The 26,104-nt window shown below is 37.6% G+C and overlaps 2 protein-coding genes across 2 annotated transcripts; one reads left to right on the forward strand and one right to left on the reverse strand.

The window, feature by feature from the left end:
• Positions 1 to 6,216: 6,216 nt before the first annotated feature.
• Positions 6,217 to 12,983, forward strand: LOC148346304 (NF-kappa-B inhibitor alpha-like). Its single transcript, XM_088325249.1, has 6 exons — positions 6,217 to 6,472; positions 10,111 to 10,216; positions 10,296 to 10,503; positions 12,164 to 12,252; positions 12,329 to 12,589; positions 12,667 to 12,983. The coding sequence occupies exons 1-6, from the start codon at positions 6,273 to 6,275 to the stop codon at positions 12,694 to 12,696; spliced, it is 894 nt and encodes a 297-aa protein (XP_088181375.1). The 5' UTR covers positions 6,217 to 6,272; the 3' UTR covers positions 12,697 to 12,983.
• Positions 12,984 to 16,614: 3,631 nt separating this feature from the next.
• LOC148346305 (proteasome subunit alpha type-6) lies at positions 16,615 to 21,676 on the reverse strand. The gene is made up of 7 exons (XM_088324640.1): positions 21,497 to 21,676; positions 20,486 to 20,580; positions 20,206 to 20,287; positions 19,328 to 19,483; positions 18,150 to 18,328; positions 17,985 to 18,079; positions 16,615 to 16,753 (listed from the first exon to the last, which is right to left on the reverse strand). Exons 1-7 carry the CDS (start codon positions 21,570 to 21,572, stop codon positions 16,696 to 16,698), a joined length of 741 nt encoding a protein of 246 aa, XP_088180766.1. The 5' UTR covers positions 21,573 to 21,676; the 3' UTR covers positions 16,615 to 16,695.
• Between the last annotated feature and the right edge of the window lie 4,428 nt (positions 21,677 to 26,104).

The raw sequence follows: 26,104 nt of genomic DNA on the forward strand, positions 1-26,104 counted from the left end.
TAGGTTTTACTGACGTAGTCCAATCAGGGGTCGGTGTAAATAGCTTGACTTCTAGTTGGGACTTGTAGTTTTACTGGTGGATCTATGGGCGCGAGAAATAAAAATCTATTTGTATCTTGCGAATTTGATATAATTAATTCCAAATGAGTGAAAAATCTTAATCAAATTGTTTTTTTTAATAATTGAAGTGTAAGCGTTAGCCAGTGTGTTTACTTGTTGTTTATTCATGACGTAACGTTTATTTTAAAAAAGAAAAATACTGCCAAAAATGTACTCTGACTGTCCAATCAGGAAGTAAAACTCTTCTTTTAGCTGGGATTTGTAGTTTCAATAGCTGATGTGTGGTAGCGAGAAATTACATTTGAAAAACTTTTATTTTCTTTTTTTAAGAATTAAATGATTAAAATGAAAATTAAAGAATTAAACATGTGCCGAATGGGTTGGATTTTTTTTTTATCAAATAAGTACAAAAAAGTTACATTTTAAAATCTTGATAGTCCAATCATGTGTCAGAATGAAATACTTGACTTTGTGTTGGGATTTGTAGTTTTAACGTGTTTTAACTGACAATAATAATGAATAGTTACGGGATTATATTAAACGGGTAAGAATTTGTTTTATCAATAATATGGAAATAAAAATGTTTTACGCTGCGATTCTTAGCCTATCACGACACACAAATCGAGGAATTTGTTCGCCATACTTCTCCCCTTAGTCGTAAAGTCTAAATATATATTCTATTAATATTTATTGATATTGTCGAGGGTTAATTTGACTTTGTAGGTACAATTTCAGAGTTTAATTAATTTTGGTGACGTATTTGACGCCGTATTCCCCTATAAACATGGCGTGGGTTTCCATAACAACCGCACGTAAACAAACCGTTGAAATACCTGCCCCGGTAAAGTGGAACTCCCGGAATTTCACGCACAAATGGCACAATTTTGTTCTTTTTTTATCTAGAAGGACTTTAAGGACGGAATGTCCCCGCTTTCTTTGTTTACGATTCAAGATTGCTTGGAATTCGACGCAAGAGGTGGAGATGGCGTGCCTTCTCGCCTTTCTTTCCTTTGCGGCATTTCCCTCTTGTGACTCAAGAATGAAAACAATACATGCTTTTCGAGAAGCGGCTCTTTTGGCTTGGCTCAGTAAAAAAGAGCCGAAACACTCGGCCTCCCGAACGGCTCTTCAGATTTATCCAGATATCATATATGGATTATGATATATGATATTACCAGCTATTACTCTTATTTGACATTACGCACGGAATTGTTCAAGGGGGGGAAATAAAGCAAAAATAGAAGAAAAGAAATACATTAAATTAAAAAGAAGAAAAATGTATTTTAAAAAAAGCAACAAAAGGTAAAAAGCTAGGGGGAATAGAAAAAAACAGTTAAAAGAAAGAGAAAGCCCCAAAGAAAAAACAGACAAAGAAAATAGAGAAAAAAAAAGAATAAAACAAAGACTGAATTATAAAAAAATCAAAAAAAAATAATGAAAAAGCCTGGAAAAAGAAACAAGGAAAAACATCAAGGAGGAAAAAAAATTAAAACTAGGAAAAAAACTTGGGGAAAATAAACTAAAAGGATAACAAATATATAAAAGAAAAAAGGAAAAAAATATAGGTTTAAAGCCTAGAAAAAAAAAGAAACAAAAGAAATTTTTTTTTTATTAAAAATGCTAGGGAAATAAAAGAAACAAAAGACAAAAGGAAAAGAAAAAAAGATTAAAAAGAAGCAGAAAAATGCAGAAAAAAACATGAAAAGGAATTAAAAGGCTGGGAAAAAAAGAAAAAGAACAGAATCAAAAAAATGAATCCAGGAAAACAAGAAAACAAAAGAAAATATTTAATCAAGGAAAAACAGAAGTTAAAAAAAAACTAACTGTAAAGTGAATCATAACACATAATCCTTGATAAAAGTCCTAATTGACCAATCACAAGTGAAGCCCTTTGAGACTCTTTGTGATTAAGGGCTATACAAATAAAAATGACTTGCTTGACTTGAGAAGAAGAATAAAGCCTCTTGAACGGAGGCGGCTCTTGATTGGCAAGGAGCCGGCTCCCGTCGTTCACTAGAGAGCCGGCTCCTAGAGCCGATTCGTTCCTGAACACCAAATCCCTCCCGGAATCCTGGGTGTGTTTGGAATGAAGTTTTGTTTGTTGTGTCGACGCGCTGCAGACCAGGCGGCTGCTATGCATGCATCATGATCAATGAAGCAAGACTTTGCATAAAGATTCGTTGTGTAATAAAACAAATGTGTTAAGTAGGTAAATTCCGGTGAGAAAAAAATATATAAAATGATGTAGTACACCTTAGAATTGAGCAAAGGCAGGGGGAGTCCCCAAAACATCCTCTTGATGAATGAATGTGGAAAATGAAATTAACACGACACTGAGTACTATCCAAAATGTCCTTATGAAGGAGACCCAGATTACCAACAGATCTATCTATCTATCTATCTATCTATCTATCTATCTATCTATCTATCTATCTATCTATCTATCTATCTATCTATCTATCTATCTATCTATCTATCTATCTATCTATCTATCTATCTATCTATCTATCTATCTATCTATCTATCTATCTATCTATCTATCTATCTATCTATCTATCTATCTATCTATCTATCTATCTATCTATCTATCTATCTATCTATCCATCTATCTATCTATCCATCTATCCATCTATCTAGACATCTATCTATCCATCTATCTATCCATCTATCTAGACATCTATCTATCCATCTATCTATCTATCTATCTATCTATCCATCTATCTATCCATCTATCTATCCATCTATCTATCTAGACATCTATCCATCTGTCTATCTATCTATCCATCCGTCTATCTATCTATCCATCCGTCTATCTATCCATCCGTCTATCTATCTAGACATTCGTATATCTGTCTATCTATCTAGACATCCATCTATCTATCTAGACATCTATCTATCTATCTATCTATCTATCTATCTATCTATCTATCTAGACATCTATCTAGACATCTATCTAGACATCTAGACATCTATCTATCCATCTATCTATCTAGACATCTATCCATCTGTCTATCTATCTATCCATCCGTCTATCTATCTATCCATCCGTCTATCTATCTATCTATCTATCCATCCGTCTATCTATCTATCTATCTATCTATCTAGTCATTCGTATATCTGTCTATCTATCTAGACATCCGTATATCTGTCTATCTATCTAGACATCCATCTATCTATCTATCTAGACATCCATCCATCTATCTATCTAGACATCCATCCATCTATCTATCCATCTATCTATCCATCTATCTATCCATCTATCTAGACATCCGTATATCTGTCTGTCTATCTAGACATCCGTCTATCTGTCTGTCTATCTAGACATCCGTCTGTCTGTCTGTCTATCTAGACATCCGTATGTCTGTCTGTCTATCTAGACATCCGTCTGTCTGTCTGTCTGTCTGTCCGTCCATCTATCTATCTAGACATCTATCTAGACATCTATCTATCTATCTATCTATCTATCTATCTATCTATCTATCTATCTATCTATCTATCTATCTATCTATCTATCTATCTATCTATCTATCTATCTATCTATCTATCTATCTATCTATCCATCTATCTATCTATCCATCTATCCATCTATCTAGACATCTATCTATCCATCTATCTATCCATCTATCTAGACATCTATCTATCCATCTATCTATCTATCTATCTATCTATCCATCTATCTATCCATCTATCTATCCATCTATCTATCTAGACATCTATCCATCTGTCTATCTATCTATCCATCCGTCTATCTATCTATCCATCCGTCTATCTATCCATCCGTCTATCTATCTATCTATCTATCTATCTAGACATTCGTATATCTGTCTATCTATCTAGACATCCATCTATCTATCTAGACATCTATCTATCTATCTATCCATCTATCTATCTATCTATCTATCTATCTATCTATCTAGACATCTATCTAGACATCTATCTAGACATCTATCTATCTATCTAGACATCTATCTATTTATCTAGACATCTATCTATCTAGACATCTATCTAGACATCTATCTAGACATCTATCTAGACATCTATCTAGACATATATCTATCTATCTAGACATCTATCTATCTATCTAGACATCTATCTATCTAGACATCTATTAGACATCTATCTAGACATCTAGACATCTATCTATCTATCTATCTAGACAGCTATTTATTTATCTCTCTCTCTTTCTCTCTCAATATCTCTCTCTCTCTCTCTCTCTCTCTCTCTATCTATCTATCTATCAAACTAAACCATGGAAATGTTATTTTTTTTTACGAATTAGTGGATACAATTAGTCTTATAGTTATTTTTGATATTTTTCAGTGTTTATGGAATGGTTTTATTTTATCGGGTGCAAAAAATAATAGATAGATTTTTGTCTATTTTGTTTTTTTGCATTGCATTTGAAATATTCCATAAATGCAAAAAAAGTCATAAATTCTGACAAAAATATTTTCCCCCCGCCATAAAAACATTCCATAAAAACTGAAATCTAAAACTAAAATTGTTCATTTTTCCATGAATACAAAAAATACAAGAAAAATGAAATATATGCTTTTATTTGTCTTTTTGCAAGCTTTTGCATTTTAACTCGATCCAAAAAATGTAATGCAATTTTTTTTTTAGATTTTTCTTCATTTTTCTGTATTCATGCAAAAAATAGACAAAAACGAACTAAAATGGAGATATACATGACATAAGTGATTACTGTATATGATATATATTATTTTATTCATCTTTATTGTTTTTACCAAATAGTGACTGAAGATTTGCACTCCCCCTCTTTTTTTTCTCATTTTTTATCTATTTTTTTGTAACTATGAAATGATTACAATAAAGATTTAAAAAATACACATTCATATATATGTTTTTCAATTATTTTTACCATTTCTATATTATTTTTTTGGCACTGTTAACAAAGACAAAATGAAAACAAATTAACTTCTCAAAACATTGATTTTTTCATGAATTTAAAAAGAAAAATGAACGAAAAATAGAAATGTTCTTTTGTCATTTTTGTATGCACTTGTTTTCCTTGTAGACAACTCCTAAATGTAAAAATGATTTGATTTTTTCCCCCCCCACAATATTGTTTGGAAATAGAAAATACGCCCATTTAAAAAAAATTATATGAAATAAACGTATTTTTATGAGTGAATGTTTTATGCATGAAATTTAACTCACATGCATGTACTCAACTATAAAATAACTTGAAAATAATTGCAAATATTCCCCACAAAACAAAGCTACCACAGGAAGAAAAAGTCCCCAATTTCTCCTGGCAGGCTTAAAATAATTCTTCAAAATCCCAAAAGAGGTTTGCATTGTAAACTTCCCATAATTGAAAAAAAACAGACCCCCAAAATATGGATAATTACTTTTCCACAAAAGAGAAAATTTCAATATTTGGTTTTCACACCTAAAATAAGACAAAAACGGACTAAAAATGAAGAATTTCTCCCCCATAGGGCACCGATTGAATTTAATGTATAACTGTATATTTTTTTTTATTCTTAATTTTTCTTTTTTCCAAACAGCTACTAAAAATCCGAGTTTCTTTTACCCAACAACTGCAAAAAACACAATTTTTATGTTCTATTTTTTAGTATCTATGGAAAGTTTATTCTATTTTTTTGCATTGCATTTTAAACATTCCATAGATGCAATTTTTTTTTAAAATGACCATAATAAAATCTAGATTTGTCTTTCCATGAATATTAAAGCGATAGTATAAGTCCGTTCTTTTCTTTTAAGAATTATATGGAATAAACATTCATCAGTTAAATTTGCACTCTTAAACTCCAACTCACGTGCATGCAAGAAAAAAAACATGAAAATAATCTCAAATATTCCCCACAAAAAGGAAACTACCACAAGGAAAACAAAAAGTCCCCAATTTCCCCAGGCAGGCTTAAGAGAATTCTTGAAAAGCCCAAAAGAGGTTCCCCCCTGTTTCATTCACAAGCGAACACCCCCGTAAAGGAAACTACCAGTTCTCATTAGCCCAGGGAGGGGAGAAGGGATTTTTTCTTCTTGTTTTTTTTCTCATTGTGACAAAAGCAAAACCCAGCCTGTGTGCTTTCCCTGCCTTAGATAAACCCTTCGGAAATCCCCACACAAGCCCCGCCCAACCGGGCTGACAAAACCAAGCGCTCCTTCCCCCTCCCCGCCATTCTCTCTCTGCACTTTGGACCGTTCGGCGAGCAGAAGCGATAATGGACCTGCACGGACTTCCTATGGATTACAAAGAAAAAGAAAAAGTTCTTCCGTGCCAGGAAGAGCGCCTGGATAGTGGACTGGAGTCTCTTAAGGAGGACGAGCAATTTTTGAGCGACTTGGAGCATTTGCGCGTGAGCGACGAGCGCGTGCACGACTGCGAGCCGTGGAGGGGCGTCGTGACCGACGAGGGGGACACGTAAGTGGAAATTTCAGTTCCGTTTTTGCACACTTCTATTCTATTCTATACTATTCTATTCTATCATGTGGACAGAGATGCAGACACGAAAAACCAAAAATAATCGTAATAACTATGTTATTACATGTTTATAACACAATGCAATGGTAACGTGGAAAGGAATGTGAATTATTATGTGAGTAGGGTGTCTTGTGTGTGCTAAGTTTCTTTGCACACGTCACACCCATGCACAGAGTTAAAAATCACAATTATTTGTAATAACTATGTTATTATACGTTTATAACACAACCTAGCAAAAACATCCATGTAAATAATAATAATAATATAATATAATAATTTCCTTGTATTGTCATTCTGTGTAACAATGTACACAGAACGAAATGTCGATTGCACCTGACCCGTTGTAGCGAGCCGATGCAGCCGCAGCCAACAGAGGGCGCCGCCGACCACTTTTTAAGTCTTAGGAATGACTCGGCCGGGGCGCGAACCACCGACCTCCCAGTCTCAAAGCGGGCGCCTTACCATCTAGGCTACTGAGAATGCAAGATAGTGTTAAATATTTTGGGGGGAGGGAGTCTTGTGTGTGCTCAAAAAAACCCATAAAGAGTAAAAACTATGTTATTACATGTTTTTTTGCACGTTGCATCAATAACATGCACGTCAATGTGAAATTGTGTCAAACATTGTGTGCTTAGTATCAAATATTCATACCAAAAATATCATAGATAATACTGTCGTAATCACAATGTTATCCAGATTTTAATGTATTCATATAGAACACCAAAATTCAACTTAAAGTACTGTATAAAAACATTCAAAGTCCCATAAGTCAAGTCAAGTTTATCTGTGACGCCCTTAATCACGAAGAGTCTCAAAGGGCTGCACAGATCAAAGACTATTGCAAACCACAGACTATAATGACACCATCCCCTGATCTAAAACCTACATGAGGGCAAGGAAAAACTCAAAAAACCTCAGTCAAGTCATGTTTATTCTTGACGCTCTTAATCACAAGGAGTCTTAAAGGGCTCCACAGACTATTGCAAACCACAGACTATTATGACACCATCCCCTGATCTAAAACCTACATGGGGGCAAGGAAAACTCAAAACATGTCAAATTAAATAAGTCAATAAACTCCCCCTCAGCAAAAACGACTGCATTTTTCCGAGAAATACATTAATAGCAAATTAATATTCCTTTAAATCTGGATTTTTTTGCAAATATTATCATGTGAAAAGTCCCTTTTTCAATTTATTGCTGTTTTGCATTTTTTACACTGTATAGATTTTAAAAATTCACAAAAAAAACGACCAAAAAATTGAAATATACCTCTCTCAAACTCTTAAATAGTCTTCGATTCCAATACTAGATGGATAATGACACCACAAGTATAATTATCTAACCTGTAGAAGAGTCCATTTCAAGTTATTACACGTTAGTCACACGAGCTAGCGATAGCGTGCAGGGAAATGTGAAAATGTGCAAAATATTTTGACAGTAGGGTGTCTTGTGAAATCAATTTTATTTGCACACGAAACCCAAAATGCAAAAACGATAGTCGTTATCTTCATTTTACGACAGGTTTATGACATAACCTAGCGATAACGTGCAAACTAATGCAAAATTGCATAGTATATTTCTGGGAGTAACATGTTTTTTTGCACTCTGACACGTTTACGACACAACCTAGCGATAACGTGCAAACTAAAGCAAAATTGCATAGTATATTTTGGGAGTAACGTGTTTTTTGTGCTCAGTTCCCTTTACAAAACACAGGAAATCAAATTATAGTAATAACTATGTTATTACATGCTTATAACACAACCTGGTGATAACAAACGCAAATAGGGTTCAGAAATATGTGAAATATTCTCAAAGTAGGATATCTTGTTGGTTCAATTGAGTTTGTAAACAACACTCGGCAATAAACTAAAAAAACAAGATTGTAATAACAATGTTATAACACGTTTATAACACAAGTGGGCAGAGTAATAAGAGAGAGCGCTGAGGAAAGTCCCTGGCTGCGTGCCAGGAACTGATAAAGCATCAGATGCGTCAAGCCGCGAGCGGGGGGGAAACAACGCGAGCAAAAGTCCACTCTTGCGAAATATTCTTCCTTAGAAATTTGCTGCCGCTAGATACTTCCTCTTTGTCATTTGTTGTTTTTTTTTTATTCTTTTTTTCCTGTTCTAAGGGCTGAATCAGGTGTTTCGGACTAACTCATGCGCCCCCTTTTCTTTTAAACAAACTCGTGTTCCCTATTTTCAGTTTTTTGGACTAGATTACCCCTTTTTTCAGGTCTTCAGACTAACTCACAGTCCATTTCTTTTTCTGTTCCCTGGACTAACTCATATTGGGGTACTTTGGACTCACACTCTCCTTTATTCAGGTCTTTGGACTAACTCAAGGTCCTTTTCCCATAACTCTTTGGACTAACTCCTTCTCCCTTTTTCCCAGTTCTTCTTACTCATCCTGGTTTTCCTTTTTTGGACTCACATTCATTCGGTTTTTTTAAGTTCTTTGGACTAACTGGAACCCCTTTTTCCTAGTCCTTTGGACTAACTCAGGCTAACTTTTTGTTTGGTTCTTTGTTCCAGTTCTTCTGACTAACTCATGCTCTCTTTTTCAGTTTTTTGACTAACCGTCCCTTAATTTCCTGGTTCTTTGGACTAACTCTGGCTCATTTTTCCAGTTTTCTCGAACTAACGTTTCCCTTTTTTTCAGTTCTTTGGACTAACTGAAACCCCCCTTTACCCAGTCCTTTGGACTAACTTTTTGTTTGGTTCTTTGGACTCACACTCCCTTTTTTTTCAGTTCTTCTGACTAACTCATGCTCCCTTTTCCCAGTTTTCTGACTAACCTTCCCTTAATTTCCTGGTTCTTTGGACTTACTCTTGCTCATTTTTCCCGTTTCTTGAACTAATGTTTCCTTAATTTTTCAGTTATTTGGACTTCATCCCACTCCCTTCTTTTCAAGCACTCTCACTTCCTCATTTTCCCATTTTTTGGACAATATAACACACTCTTTTGTTTCTTGGCCTTCGGAACAATTCATGTTCCTGTTTATTTCTGTTCTTTGGTTGTGTTATAAGCATGTAATAACATAGTTATTACTATGATTTGATTTCCTGTTTTTTGTAAAGGGAACTGAGCACAAAAAACACGTTACTCCCAAAATATACTATGCAATTTTGCTTTAGTTTGCACGTTATCGCTAGGTTGTGTCATAAACATGTCATAAAATGAATAAAAGAACTATCGTTTTTGCATTTTGTGTGCGAATAAAATTGAGTTCACACTAACTCAAGCTCCCTTTGTTCTGAGTTCTTAGAACCATCTCATGCTCCTTTGTTTCCAGGTCTTCAGACTAACTCAAGCTCCCTTTGTTCCGAGTTCTTAGAACCATCTCATGCTCCTTTGTTTCCAGGTCTTCAGACTAACTCAAGCTCCCTTTGTTCTGAGTTCTTAGAACCATCTCATGCTCCTTTGTTTCCAGTTCTTCAGACTACCTCACACTCCCATTGTTTCTAGTTCTTCAAACCATCTCATGCTCCTTTTCCTCCAAATTCTTTAGTTAACTCATGTTCCCCTTTTCCCAGTTCTTCGTATTAATCACACCCCTTATTGTCCTCCAGGCTTCTCCACTTGGCCATCATCCACGAAGCCGCTGACCGTGCCGAGCAGATGATCGCTCTGTCCCATTATCACCCCTACCTGAATGCCCAGAACCACCAAAGACAGGTAAAAAAATCATCCACCTCCAGAAAAAATGAACTGAACTCCGGAATGAAGCCGAGTTAACTCAGTTAATCTCTCGCAGACGGCGTTGCACTTAGCAGTGATCACCGAGCAGCCCCAATTGGTGGACCGGCTGATGAGGGCCGGCTGCGACCCGCGATTGGCCGACGATTGCGGAGACACGGCGCTGCACATCGCCTGCAAACGAGGATCTCTGGCCTGCTTCGCCGTTATCACGCAGAACAGTCACCGATACCTGGAATCGGTGGTCTCCTTCCCCAACTATAGCGGTACGCTCCCAGAGAGAATATCTGATCTAACTACCAATGCAGCTATAATCTTTTTAGAACGACAACAGCACCTTCAAAATTTTGGATTAAATTGTTCAATACGGATATAATAGTCTTATTTGAACATTAGCATCTCCCAAATATAGCTAAAATCTTCTTTTTCTAATCTATAGTAAATTCAAAATTTTTGTTTCACTGGAATGGAACATTCAAAAGACTCCCAAACACAGCTGGTGTGACAGCTTGTTAAAATATAAAGCAGCCCTTGCCCATGCAAAATCAGCCTATTTTTCGTAGGTGATTGCGGCACAAAAGAATAACCCCCAAATCCTTTTTGACACAAAAGAATGTATTATAGAATTTACTAGAATTTTTTGCCCTCATGTAGGTTTTAGATCAGGGGATGGTGTCATAATAGCCAGTAGTTCGCAATAGTCTTTGATCTGTGAAGCCCTTTGAGACTCTTTGTGATTAAGGGCGTCACAAATAAACACGACTTGACTTGACTGGATATAATCGTCTTATTTTGGACATCAAAGACTCCCAAACGCGGATCTCTTTCGACTTTAATAATAATAATAATAATAATAATAATTATTTAGTGGGGTTTTCAAAATTTTGGGCTAAGGGGTTTGCAACCCAAAATGTGAAAAGATGCACATTAGACCCCAAAACACCAAATGTTTGGAACGAGAAAAAAAAATCAAACTTTAAGTATTGGAAAATGTTTAGAATGTTTGTTTACCTACAAATGAGATCATTTTCCACTATCAAACATTTTTCAAAAGCACCATTGAGCCACTAGGGAGTGCCAAAGAGCAGGATGCGGTTCAAAAGCTATTGGGTGCAGTTGTTGGCTTCCCAAATACGGATATACTGTAATCGTATTTTTTTGAACAGTGACTCCTAAACGCGGATATTTTTCAAAATTTTGCGTTAAATAATGGGTTGGCAACCCAAAATGTGAAAAGAGGCACGTTAGACCTAAACACACCAAAGTTTTGGAACCAGGAAAAAAAATCTAACTTTAAGTATTGGAAAATATTTGTTTATTGTTCATTTTCCACTATCAAACATTTTTGAAAAAGCACCAGTGAGCCACTAGGGAGTGCCGAAGAGCGGCATGCGGTTCGAAAGCTACTGGGTGCGGTTGTTGGCTTCCCAAATATGGATATAATCATATTTTTAACATCAGTGACTCCTACACGCGGCTTTAATGGTCTTTTTCTTCCTCAACTAGAGCTGAACGTTCAAAATTTGGGGGTAATTCATTGACCCCGAAACACAGATGTAACAGACATTTTAAGACTACAACAGTAAACTCTGAGTTTCGGGTTAATGTGTTGACTTTTCACCCGCAAATTCAAGTCAAGTCACATTTATTTGTATAGCCCTTAATCACAAAAATGTCTCAAAGGACTGCACAGGATTACAATGACACCATACCCGATCTGAAACCTACATGCGGGCAAGGAAAAACTCAAAACCTCAGCATGAGGAAAAAAGAAACCTTGAGAAGGGGCCTCACAAGTGTTAATCCCCCTTCCAGGATGACCAGGGTGGAATAGATTTAGCATTGAGTTACAGTACACAAACAATAGTAAACATCAATAAAAGAGGAATAGTCTTTTGAACAAATTTTCTTTTCTCTGCATTGCAGGACAAAACTGTCTCCACCTAGCCTCCATTCACGGCTACATCTCATTGGTTGAGAACCTCATCGGTTTAGGCGCGGACATAAACGCACAGGTAAGCGCTTTTGACGGTTTTCGCATCGCGAACCCGATTCACATCGAGCTAAATTGATCTTTTTTTGCTGTTATAGGAACAATGTAGCGGTAGGACGGCACTCCACCTCGCCGTGGACGTCCAAAATCCGGCGTTGGTCCGGCGCCTCCTAGACCTAGGCGCTGACGTCAACTGCCTGAACTACGGCGGTTTCACGCCGTACCACCTCACCTACGGTCGGCAGAACGACGAAATACGTCGTCAATTATACGAGAAAACTGCCACGGAACTCAGGGCGTTGCCCGACAGCGAATCGGACGACAGCGACATGGACGACTTGGACTTGAGCGAGGAAGAGGTCGGTTTCTATCAAACCCAATCGAAAAACCGCCGATTTTCCCGTCGAGGTTCTAAAAACGTGTTTTGATTCCGCAGCTGTACGACGACATCAAGTTCGGAAAGTAAAACTCAAACCTCCCCGCCGCTGCCTGCGGTGCTAAAGGAGCTGCTACCGGGATTCCGGTCCGAAGGACTAAGACCCGCCCAGGTTGTCCAGGAACGCGCTAGCCCGGAGTTCAGATGACGGAACATGCCGGGATAATCGGCGCCCGGATCGGCCAGTCCATAAAACTGTGACGCGAAGACAACGGATTGGTCGTTTTGTAATGAATTGTAAATACAGAGATCTTATTTTTGTACCTGTACATGAAACACTATCAACAAAATACAGAGAATTAAAAAAAAAAGAAAGAAATTGAGGCGTTTTTCTTTCCCGGTTCAACCACCCCAGGGTAAGACTAACCGTCATTCCTAAGAGCCCAAATTAGATTTAACAGCACACGTTACCTCGTCTATAATTGACCTATAAACACCGTTGCGGGGTTTTCCCCGGTTACTCATCCGCTTCCTTTTGAATTCCTCGCAACGGGAGCTCGGAAAGAGTTCCTTGATTTCGGGAAAGCGGACCTCCTCCCTTATGGGGAAGATTTTTGATTTGTGATTCAGAGGAGGGTGGGGCAGGTGACGAACGATTTGATGAGTGGGTAAAACCCAACGGACTCCAGGATGATGTCATTTCACATCAAAGTTGAGTGAGGACAAAGTTGAGACTGCCGTTTCCCGGAATAAAAGGAAATGGACACACAACGTAGATCTTATAGACAACTGTAGGCTCATCGTTTCCTAAAATGACTCAAAATAAAGCTAGGAATAGTTCCCCCTAGAGAACCCCAGGTGAAATTCATGTGAGGTGTTATCTTCTACCCAAAAATCTTGACCCGAAGAAAGAATACATCAATTTATTGTATGTAGAGAACTTGTCATTCTCTGCTAAAATAACTCCAAGTATAGCCAGAAATAGCTCCCTAGAGAGAACCCCAGGTGAAATGTGCTTTAATTTCTAGGCAGGAGATCTAGATACAAAGAAAACCGGTCAATTGGCATTATATACACATCTCTCAACTCACTATTCACTAATAACCAAAATAAAGACACGAAAAGCTCACCAGTTAAACTTCCTTAGGTAAAATTAATCCAAGTTATACCTTAGAAATATTAACCAAATCAAAAAAAAAACAGATCATTTGAAAGTATATGTAGAACTCAAGTAATATTTCTTTAAAATGAAAATATTGCCACAGATTCCACAGACTCCAAACAGAAGAGCAGCTTCAGCGACAGACTGCTGTCACAGTCTTGTTCCACGGACAGAATGAGGATGTCATTTCTTCCTCATGCCATGAGGCGCTTTAAATCCACCCGGGGGAGTAAAAGCCCACATTAAACCTTACATTTGCATATTAACCTATTTTTATGACAGTGTGTATTTTCCATAGAACTATTTAAATACTCTATATCAACACGTTATATTGGGTATTTTTGTATTCTATATCTTTTCTCTTATATCATTTTACTTTTTCAACACAATACTGCTGGAAGTGTGAATTTCCCTACGGGGATGAATAAAGTATCTATCTATCTATCTAGCTTCCCAGATAGACCCCAGGTGAAATTTGATCAATGTGTCAAGTTCTACCTTGAAGATCAAAACACAAAGAAAGAAAAATGATCAATTGTATATTTACATAGAAGTCTAAACTCATTGTTCACTAAAATAACTAAAAGACAGGAATAGCTCCTCAGTTGAAATTCATCCGAGGTGTCAAGATCTACCCAAAAAATTCTCGATATGAATGGAAAATAGACCAATTGACATATATAGAACTGTAAAAATGATTCAAAATAGAGTAACAAATAGCACTCCGAGAAGATCTCCAGGTAAAATTCATCCAAACTGTAATTTTCATTGCCCTCAATTGGCCCCGCCCGTTTGGCACCAGGTGCTGCTCGTTGCCTGATTGGCTTCCCACCTATTTAAGCTCAGTGCTCTCACTAACCCTTTGTCGGTCCGTCAACGAACCTAGTCACCCGCAAGACGTGTATCTTGACTCTGTCCGGTATCTATCCCGTCTATCTCGTCCTGTCTGATATCTTGCTACAGTCTCTGGTATCGATCCAGTCTGTCTGGTATCGATCCTACCTGCCCCGCCCTGTCCGGTATCAACCCCGTCTGTCCAGTATCTGCTCGTGTCTCTGGCTTCCTGTTTTTCCACGCCAGACTTTTGTCTTACTGCTCCCACTCAGCGGTTGCCGAATCGTTTGTGTTCACGCGCATGACTGCCCCATTCTTGTAAAATAAAGCTTGTGTGAAAACGTTATGCATCTGGGTCCTCCTCCTGTTCTGGTTCTGACAATTTTCTACACCTAATTTTTTGGGGCACAATGAATAATAAAACTTAATTGACATTGTAAATGGAACTCTAAAAGCACCTTTTACTAAAATACATAAACATTTTACGAGTGTTTCCCTTTTATGAGACAAAAGTGAGGAGACCGCCCAAGTAAAACTCACCACAAGTCTCAAGGTCTATAAAAATCTTGATACATTGAAAAAAGATCAATTGACCAAATACATAAACTCTAAAATCATCTTTCCCTAAATTAATTCAAAATGAAAGACAAAAATAGCTCATTTTGGGCAACAAAAGTGAGAAGACACCCCAGGTCAAACTCACCAAAAGTGTCAAGGTCTATCAAAACAATAAAAATTGATCAAGGTATGACTTAGAGTACTTTGAGTGCAGCGTACAATAAAATCTTTCAAAATAAAAGTCACAAATATGTCACGGTTGGCATGGCGCCCAATTGGCCCCGCCCGTGTGACACCAGCTGCAGCTTGTTGACAAATTGGCTCCCTGTCAGTATTTAAACTCGGTCCTGTCAGTCCCCTTTTGTCGGTCCGTCTGAGCATCTCTGTTTTTACACGGCAAGCCCTTTTATGCTGGTCCCGTTTTTTGGCTCCTGTTTGTCTCCCGCTACGATCTGTTTTGATCTCGACCACGTTTGCTCTCTCGTCCTGAATTACGACCTGTTTTTGATCTTGACCACATCTACTCTCCTCACCTGGCTGTCTACTCGTTTCCGACCCCGACCACGTTTTTTGCTCTCCTATCCCGGCTACTGACCTGTTTTTCCGCTCCCAACACCGCCATCGCTGGCCACAGAAGTGCCACTTCCGCATTCTGAGCGACCTGCTCCCTGCGACCACCGGATAGTGTGTGCAATCCTTTCCCTTCCTCCCAATAAAACTGTGAGAAACGTTACGCGAGTGGGTCCTGGTTCTGGTCCTAACAAAATAACTCATTTCAAGCGACAAAAGTAGAGTCCCACTTGAAACCGAGTGGATTCCCAGGTAAAATTCATCAATGCCAATAAAACAACAAAAATAGATCGTGGTACAGTCGTAAACTCTGAGCTCATTGTTCTTCTACAAAAATCCCATTATGGGCAACAAAAGTGACATTGTTTAAAAAAAAAAGCTCATTTATATTATAAATAGATCTCAATAATCATCTGTCCCTAAAATAATTTAAATTAAAGTGACAAACAGCTAATTTTGGACAACAAGAATGGACCCCCGGTGAAGCTCAACAGAAGCGTCAAGGTCTATCGAAAAAAAAAGAAAAACTTGGATATTTCTGAGCTCATTGTTCTTTAAAATAATTAAATGTAAAATTAAAATGAGCTCGTCTCTAGCCACGAGAGTAGAACCCCAGGTGAAACTCAAATGTATCACCGAGATTGGATGAAGACATCTGAAAAGTCCCGCCCCCAAAAATCTCAATCTCCGCAAGTGATCTTGGTCTCGTCAGACCGCAGGCCAGCTTACCGAAATAAGGCCAAATGTGCTCAAGTAGAGAAAAACAGCCCAGATTTGCGGCCCCCTTTTCAAGTTCTACAACAGGAAGTTGACTTTGACTTTGAACTCGTTCCGACGAAACAGGAAGTCGAGTGCTGCTCGAAGGAATTCAAATCGAAAACTGCTTAGTCTAAACCTTTTTTTTTTATTGAACGTGTGAGTGAATGTACATCAAAAAACTGAAATCATACGCGTCTCCTCCTTTCTCAGTCTCGTTCTGCCAGCGACATCAGGTGAGTGTCCACTTCGGACTCGCTCAAAATCCTGGAGACACACAAAAGGAAATGAATCGACCCAAAACTACTTGTCGACTGATGACGTTTTTGGTTGACTATTTTCTTCCAGAAAGAATTTGAGTGATTATATGGCATCGCCACCATCGTTTTTTTTTAATACAAACTCGATGCGGCAGGGGTAAACCAGCAAAAGCTGTCGGGCCCTGCTGTTGAACAGACGAGTGTGTTGTGTCACCCTGACCCGAGTGACATGGCCGCTTTCTTGTGTAAATGGTCTGCATTTATATAGCGCTTTCAAGTCAATGAAGACCTCCCAAAGCGCTTTACAATGTGCTTCACACTTACCTATTCACATACACACACACCAATATGTGTCCCATTTTATCAGGAGGGACGAAAGCATGACCCACATAGGTGCCGATGTGCCTAACCTGTTTTGGTGTTTGGGCATTTAGGTTGGCCATGGCCCAAATATTTTTGTTTGAGTTTTTTTTTTGCTACTTTTTCCCTTTTTTATTTTCTTTGTTATTGTATGTGTTTGTCTTGCTGTTGGTCACCCCACTTGAGGGATATGACCAAGGTAGATAAATAGATAAGAGCTGCAAGATCAAAATGATTTATTGCCCGCTCATTGATTAATCGCTACCTACTGTCCCGATGTCTTATTTTGTGGACTTTACTTTTACAAAAGGAATTTTGTGTCCATTTTAGGAAAATAATATAATCAGTAATTGAAAAATCCAGGGCCGCGAGATTGAGTCATAGACAGCTCAGATTATTTACAAGTCGGGATCTGGACGCGTTCTAAGGGATGGGCGTTCCAAGGGATTTATTTGGTGCACATGATGAACTGGACTTAACGTCTGTTTATATCTTTCAGGACAAAATTTCTGTTTTCTCCATTCTCTAACATTTGTTTTTTTCACCGTTGGGTAAAAATAGTGTGATAGTGCCTTTCCATATCATGAATTTCCTTGTTGATGAGTGTTTCCTCTCTCACCGCCGCAACCCATGCTCGACTCCAGTTGCACACAATGCTTCGTGATTATGGTTAGCAATCTTTTTCAATCGATTAATACATGCAGAAATATGTCTATATACTGTAAAACCCAGTGTAGTAACGCAAACGTATAAATATCGCATTTGGAAACATATCCACTATATTCCACACTGGGTTATAAGGCGCACTTTCAAATTTCTGGCCAATTTAGGGCTTTTCTATAGTCGGGGAAATGCTATAATTTTGGTGCGACCTTCACCTGAATTTGTGATCTTGCGTTGTGACCACGCCCACTTCAAGCTCCGAGGGCTTGAAATCGATGGAGAGGACGGTGGATAGGCAAGAGATCGCCGTCTGGAAAACAGAAAAAGATGAAATAGCAAGCTAGCAACAGCTAAAAGTGAGCTTGGTGTTCCTGACTGACCTCGACCGTTTGCTCGAAGGTCCAATCCAGCTTCTTCTTGACTTTCTTCTCCAGGAAACTGGTCGCCTCGGTCTGCTTGACGCCGGCAGCGGTGGCCTTGAAGCCGCAATAGTAGCCGGCCGGGTCGCATTTGTACACTTGCGCGCCCAATTCGTCGTCGATGCCGATCACGATCATGCCTAAGGGTGATCGATTGCTTTGGTCTATTAAATGAATATTCGGGTTTTGCATGGTTTGCACTACTTTTTCATAATATTTAGTGCTTTTTCAAAAATTTCAGTTCCTTTTTCATACATTTCAGTGCATATTTCACCCGCTTACATATCAGTTTTCAGTACTTGTTCCTGTTATTTTTAATGCTTTTTTCACTTTCTACTTTTACATACTATATTGTTTTTTTTTCATAATTTCCAGTAATATTTTATACTTTCCTACTTTTCAGGACATTTTTCTGTATTTTTTTTTATCATATTCTTAAAACTTTTTCATGCTTTCTTAGTAAATTTTTTCACTTGTTTACATTTTTTTTTTACTTTTCAGTACATTTGCTTACCATTGTTTTGCCTATACTTTTCAGTACTTTTCAGTAGTTTTAAACAGCTTTTTACTACCTTTAACTAGTTTTTTTTACTTGTTTCATACACCCCAGGTATTCTTCACACTTTTTTTTTACTACTTTCAGAACAAAATTTTAGACATTTCAGTTTCATCACATATATTTAGAACATTTTCATACTTTTCAGTACTTTTTTCATTTGTTTAAGATTCATTTCTTTTTCATACTTTTGAACTATCTCGTTATTTTCATGCTTTTCCATACCATTTCATACTTTCCTTTACAACCTCTTCGTACTACTTTGTGATATTCCGTCGTTATGTCGTTGCATCACCACAACAAGAAGGATAATTATGATCATTGTGCTACACTTCCTTATTGTGCTTTGTGGGATTCTTGAGCACCGTGGGAATGCAACCTTTATAGACATAACGACGTTCAGAACAGTCCTTTACACATCATGCCGGTTTGTGGCTTTTGTTTCAGTTTACCGGCAAGTTATCACCAGGAAGAGGCGATGACATTGCGGTTTCTAGGTGTATCACACATCCCAAGTGGGAACGACGCACCCGGCGCTAATGATGCGTTTATGACCAAATGTCTGAGTGTCATTTGCACTCACAGCAGCCCAGCGGTCGCATCTCGGCGTTCTGTGTGTAGACTTGGGAGATGTCGGCGATTCTCTTGCACAGCATGTCCACCGGGATCTCGTAGCCGTATTTGTACTGCCAGTTGGCGGCCTCGTAGCGGGCGCGCTGGACTTGCGAGCGGCTGTCAGCTGTAAGCAGTGTTATTAGTGATAAAGCAACGATTCTTTTCGTGTACAGTGGCACCTCGGGTTGCGGTCTCCTCACTTTATGATATTTTCGCGTTACAATGTGGAATACAAGGTTTTTCAGTTCTAGATGCGGCATTTTAGTACCACATGACCTCAACAACAAATTATTTTAAACTTTATTTTGTGTAGTTATAAGTCCATAGACTTGCAGAGATGCTAAAAGGAAAAGTAAAAAAATATCATAACATGGAAGCGAAGCAATGTTATTCTCGCTACGGAATATGGCCATAACCAATCAGGACTATTATTAAGAAAAAAGAGGTGATTAAAGCAACCAAGTCGTCTAAGGAAATGACAATCCTCACTTAAGAAAAGTCTTAATTTAAATTTGCCAACTTCTCCGTGTTACCAGCTCAAGTCAATAACACCAAAGGAAAAATAAATCTTCAATTTTCTTAACAATGTCGATCAATTTTTGTCATTTCATCCCCTGTACGAATACTACACATAAGATTTTGTTATTTTAAGTTTTAACCAAGGGTATCGAACTCATTAGCTAATTAGTATAGGTTTCTATCGCTTACTAACAACTCCACTTTGCAATCCCCACCCTACAACCGATTCATGTCAGATCTCGAGGGTCTACTGTAATGGGCGTTTTTTAAAGCAGGAAAAGAATAAGCATTTTAGGACCATTTCAACTTGTGTTTTTTTTTCTTTACCTGTCATTCCTGACATCACACATCCAATGTTGTCTGTTATTCTATAAAGGTGGGTCACTGTAGCCGAGTCCAGGAGCTTGTCCTAATAATGAGACCCAATAGAAAAATAACTTATGTATAAAACACATTTCATTTCTGACAAAAGAAAATGATGAGAGTAATGCTCGAGAGGCATCAGACTCCGAACAGCAATATTTAAAATAAATTACAAAGTAAACATAAAATTGTGAAGCAGCTTTTAGGGATTTCTAAACAATCTTATTATTGGGTTACAACTCACCGGAACTTTTTTCTGTGTTACAACAACTGCACAGTCCTTCCCACGAACGGCGACTGATGTGAGACCACCTTGATTGATGGCCTTGAAAGCATATTCTGGAAGTGAAAGATGACATTGAGTCTTTTGATTTGCGTGAGGACATTTGTTTTAGGCGTAAACAATTGTATCTTGACTAAATATTCCATTTACTTTCACAGACATTTAAATCTGGAATGGACACACGAAAATTCATATGGACGGCGCCTTACATGGCCGCTATTGGTGTGCGTGTGTGTGTGTGAATGGGTAAGTGTGAAGCACATTGTAAAGCGCTTTGGGAGGTCTTCATTGACTTGAAAAGCGCTACAGAAATGCAGACCATTTCCCATTCATTCTTATTTTTTTGCACAATGTTGCTGCTAATATCATTTCACCATTTTCTGATGCACTTACAATTTAGCCTAGTCTACAATTACTAATTTTTAAATATTTTTTTCTCTCCTAATACTCTTTTTTTTAAATTACATTTTTAAAGTATTTTATGATGTATTTGTCCTGGCATGCCATGTCTAATTACAATTGTTATAATCAATTACAATAAAGACCACGCTAGTCTAATAAATATTCCATTATTAAGTGCTATTTTTTATTTTCTACATGATTCAGTCCAGTATATAAGTTCGCATCAAACAAAAAGATAATCATTCAATTTAAAATATAGAAAGCTCAAAAATGATGGCAGTAAAATGTTGCAGCAATGAGTGTTTATGTCACAGGCTAACTATTAGCATAATGCTAATCTTCTTTTACATGTTGTTCCACCTTAAAAATATTCATAAATATCAATCCATAACCATATCGACAAACGCACATTAATATATTATATTATAGATGGATTAAGCTGTATTAATTAAATATTTACATAGTGGTAACCCGAGAAGCTAACAGAAGCATGACAGCGCATTTAGCTAGCTAGCATGTAGCTCGTTAGCTAGCATACCGGCTTTTACCCACTTTCGCAAACATACTGACCGACTTGATAAAGCCTTCCTTCGGGCGAAAAGATGGTAATGTGGCGGTCGAAGCCTGCACTGGAACCCCGGGACATGTTTCAGGTGTCAACTTGAACGAGGAGATACTCCGATAGGGGATAAAAGCGCTATCGATGAATCCGGAAGCTAGGCGGAGAAACTACATCCGGTGTGAAAGGTCGTTGTCATGGAGACTCTTAGGCTTTTACGACTGTATGTTTAAGAACGAAGACAAAGTTGAATTGATGTCAATTATTGGCACAAAATGGATAATTAAGCATAAAATTAATAAAATAATAGATTAAGTACCAATAATAAGTAATGGCAGAGTAGTTTGAGTTCTGTGATGGAATTTCTGACCCACAAAGTCCATCCATCCATTATGTGCACCACTTATCCTCGGTAGGGTCGCAGGGGTGCTGGAGCCCATCCAAGCTGTCTTCAGGCAGGGACAGACAAATCACTCGCTCACTCACACCTAGGGACAATTTGGACCGGCCAATTAACCTGACATGCATATTTTTGGAATGTGGGAGGAAACCAGAGTGCCCAAAGGAAACACACTCAAGCACGGGGAGAACATGCAAACCCCACACAGGAAACTTCGATCTCATGACCTCAGAACTGTGCCGCAAGGGCGCTAACCACTGCGCCGCCGTGCTGCCCACCCACAAAGTCACCTATCATTATTGTTATGTTGACCGATTCAGTTTCCTCTTGACTCACACACGTGACCTTATCCAATAATAGAAACATTTATTTATATTTCTGCAATGTTTCCACTTTGTGTGTCAAACATCCCCCACCCCCGGGTCTGCGGTCGGATGCTCTCCAGGAACCTATCTTGTTAGTATGCAAATTAGGTGTAAATCTTTTGCAATCTTTTACTGGCCATTTTCATAGCTTTTCCCGCTAGTTTGCCGCTTGCACCAGCTCTGACCAACTCCATCTATAGACTCTTTTCAACCGCTCCGGGTAAATCCAGCTCACTCTGTCTTTTGTTGTCACCACCAGAGATTCACATCAGTTTTCAAACCTTGCCCAATATTATAGCTTTTTTTGAATTTCCCACTGTTTTCATCTCTAGCCACTTAGCTACATGCTATCGCTCGCCTCTATTACCATCGTTCAATGTTTTGTGTAAATGAAGGTTGCTTTCGCAATGTTTTATATTTTTTATAGCTTCTCCTGCTAGCTGCTAAAGTTAGCCAGTTACACTGGATCTGACCAACTCTAGCTATGGGCTCTTTTCAGCCGCTCCGGGTGTATACAGCTCTGTTGCCGGCAGCTTTATTGTCCTTTCACTGGATGAAATTAAGAAAATCTGGAAGTAGGCTTTAGAACTTTGCCAAGGGGTATCCTTTAGGCTTCCGTAGGGTGTCCCGATCGAAAGCAAAATCTTCAGTTAATTCTCAGCTACAACCCTTTGTGGTGTATGATTAAACACTGTCACTTTAAAATAAAGGAAAATGTAATTATTCCTGAAAAAAAGCAACGAAAAAACAACATCAAGTAAATCTCATCTCATCTCATTAGCCGTACCGCTTATCCTCATTAGGGTCGCGGGGGGGCTGGAGCCCATCCCAGCCATCTCCGGGCAGTAGGCAGGGACACCCTGAACTGGTTGCCAGCCAATCGCAGGGCACACGGGGACAGACAACTCACTCGCGCATTCACACCTAGGGACAATTCATCTGAAATGCATGTTTTTGGAACGTGGGAGGAAACCGGAGTGCCCGGAGGAAACCCACGCAAGCACGGGGAGAACATACAAACTCCGCACAGGAAGTCTGGAGCTGGATTTGAACCCACGACAGGTTCCCATGACATGAACTGTGCCGCACAAGCGCTAACCACTGCCCCGCCGTGCTGCCCCAACATCAAGTAAATATTGATAGTAAATGAGTGAAAAAATAAGGAACCCTTGGCAGACACCAACCTGGGGGGAGTGGCCGGAGAGCGCCCACCTGCAAATTTTGAGTTTTTTGTGTTGCAAATTCCAGAGTTAGATAAATAACAGACAGTAATGCTTAAACGTTGAGAGACTCCGTGTTTTTTTTTTTCTTCCTGTTTTTCAAAAGTGAGCTTGTGGTTCGATATGTTGCAAGCGATGTCACGTTGTGGTGAGTTGCAATGATGAGTTCTCACTTTTCTATCTGGGACAAAGGTAACTCGGAGCTAAATATATCGAGAAATATATATCAAAATTTTAAAACGATTGTTCAAGATAAACTAAAAATAAAGTTTTATTTTGTAAAATTATTTTATCTTTCGATTTAAGTTTTATGATTCATTTTATGAACTATCAAATTTGGATCATTGTCTTTAAATTCAAATGATTTTAACGTATTTATTCTATAAACTATATTTCCCGGTGAAAGAAAGAATATACTGAATTTTTGAAAATATTTTTTTAAAAGACAGATGATCTTAAAATAAATTGTAAATTATTTTGGCCGAAAGCAAAAATAACAGGACTATTTTAACTGTGGAAGTTAAATTTTACTCCGAGCAAAAATAATTAAATTAAAATAAAAAACAACTAATAATAATCAAATTACATTTTTTATATTTCTAAAATTTTTTTGATAAAAAAAAAAACAATTTTAGTCCTCCTTTCAAAAATAAACATACTAAAAGAAAAACGGGAAATTTTCCACTTAAGTGTCCCTGAATTAAATGACAGTTTTTTTGAGAAATCATTTGAATATTGTAAAAAAAATTTTTTGTTGTTTTTACAAAATACATTAATGCAACCTTTTTTATACAAATTACCGTAATTTCCAGAATAAACGGCGCGCTTAAAAAACGGAAATTGGCCAGAAATTTGAAAGTGCGCCTTATGATCCAGTGCGCCTTATTTACAGGAAAATATGGCGGATGAAATCAGGAATGCATAGTAACAATGAAATGAATCGGTAACTGTTCTGCCTTTGACAAACATATACAGTGGTCTTCCAGTGCCCTCCTGTGGTTAACATGTGAATTGTTTGTTGCTAAAATGAATTTTAGAGGTTAAACCGGATGATAATTATTTTTTTTCGATCCAAAAATATTTTAATTTAAAAGCATGTATGTGTTTTTATGCTTTTATCCTCGCTCTGAGAGTAGTTTTAATCCCATGCGCCTAATAGTCCAGTCCGCCTTATACATGTTATATTGGGTATATTCAACACGTTATATTGGGTGTTTCTATATTCTATTTATTTTATTCTATTATTATTTTATTTTCAAAACAAGGATACTGCTGGAAATGTGAATTTCCCTATGTGGATGAATAAAGTATCTATCTATCTATCTAGACATCTATCTAGACATCTATCTATCTATCTACAGTATCTAGTATCTATCTATCTGTCTCTCTCTCTCTCTCTCTCTCTCTCTCTCTCTCTCTCTCTCTCTCTCTCTCTCTCTCTCTCTCTCTCTCTATCTATCTATCTATCTATCTATCTATCTATCTATCTATCTATCTATCTATCTATCTACAGTATCTAGTTTCTATTTATCTCTATCTACAGTATCTATCTATCTATCCATCTATCTATCTCTACAGTATCTAATATCTATCTCTATCTACAGTATTTAGTTTCTATCTATCTATCTATCTATCTATCTATCTATCTATCTATCTATCTATCTATCTATCTATCTATCTATCTATCTATCTATCTATCTATCTATCTCTACAGTATCTAATATCTATCTATCTATCTATCTATCTATCTATCTATCTATCTATCTATCTATCTATCTATCTATCTATCTATCTATCTATCTATCTATCTATCTATCTATCTATCTATCTATCTATCTATCTATCTATCTATCTATCTATCTATCTATCTATCTATCTATCTATCTATCTAGTTTCTATTTATCTCTATCTACAGTATCTATCTATCTATCCATCTATCTATCTCTACAGTATCTAATATCTATCTCTATCTACAGTATCTATCTATCTATCTATCTATCTATCTATCTATCTATCTATCTATCTATCTATCTATCTATCTATCTATCTATCTATCTATCTATCTATCTATCTATCTATCTATCTATCTATCTATCTATCTATCTATCTATCTATCTATCTATCTATCTATCTATCTACATGAAAAATATATCAGTAAAGACGATTTTGGGTAGATGAGCTGTCAGGACCAGAACGGAAACAGGACCCAATTGCGTTACTTTTCTCACAAGTTTTATTGAAGGAAAGAAGGACTGCGCCCACGATCCGGTGTTCGATGGACGCGGGAAGCAAGTCGCTCTTGTTCTCGGATTGTGATCCCAACACGGAAGTAGACTGGGAGAGCAAGGCGCGGTCGGGGTCGGAAGCCAAAAGTTTTCCTGTTCTTTTTCTTTTTTCCCCAGCCTTTTAATTCCTTTTCATGTTTTTTTTGTTTTTATTCTGCATTTTTCTGCTTCTTTTAATCCCTTTTTTCTTTTCTTTTTGTCTTTTGTTTCATTTTTTTCCTAAGCATTTTTTTCTTTTTGTTTGTTTTTTCCATTTTTTTAAATATTTTGCTTTTGTTTCATTTTTTTTAGGCGTCGGGGACAAAAAAAGAGGTCGCAAGCCGGGACGGGAGAGCAGACGTGGTCAGGA

This window comes from Urocampus carinirostris, chromosome 20 (genome assembly GCF_059441175.1).
Source record: "Urocampus carinirostris isolate Australia breed hairy pipefish chromosome 20, RoL_Ucar_1.0, whole genome shotgun sequence".
Lineage (NCBI taxonomy): Eukaryota > Metazoa > Chordata > Actinopteri > Syngnathiformes > Syngnathidae > Urocampus > Urocampus carinirostris.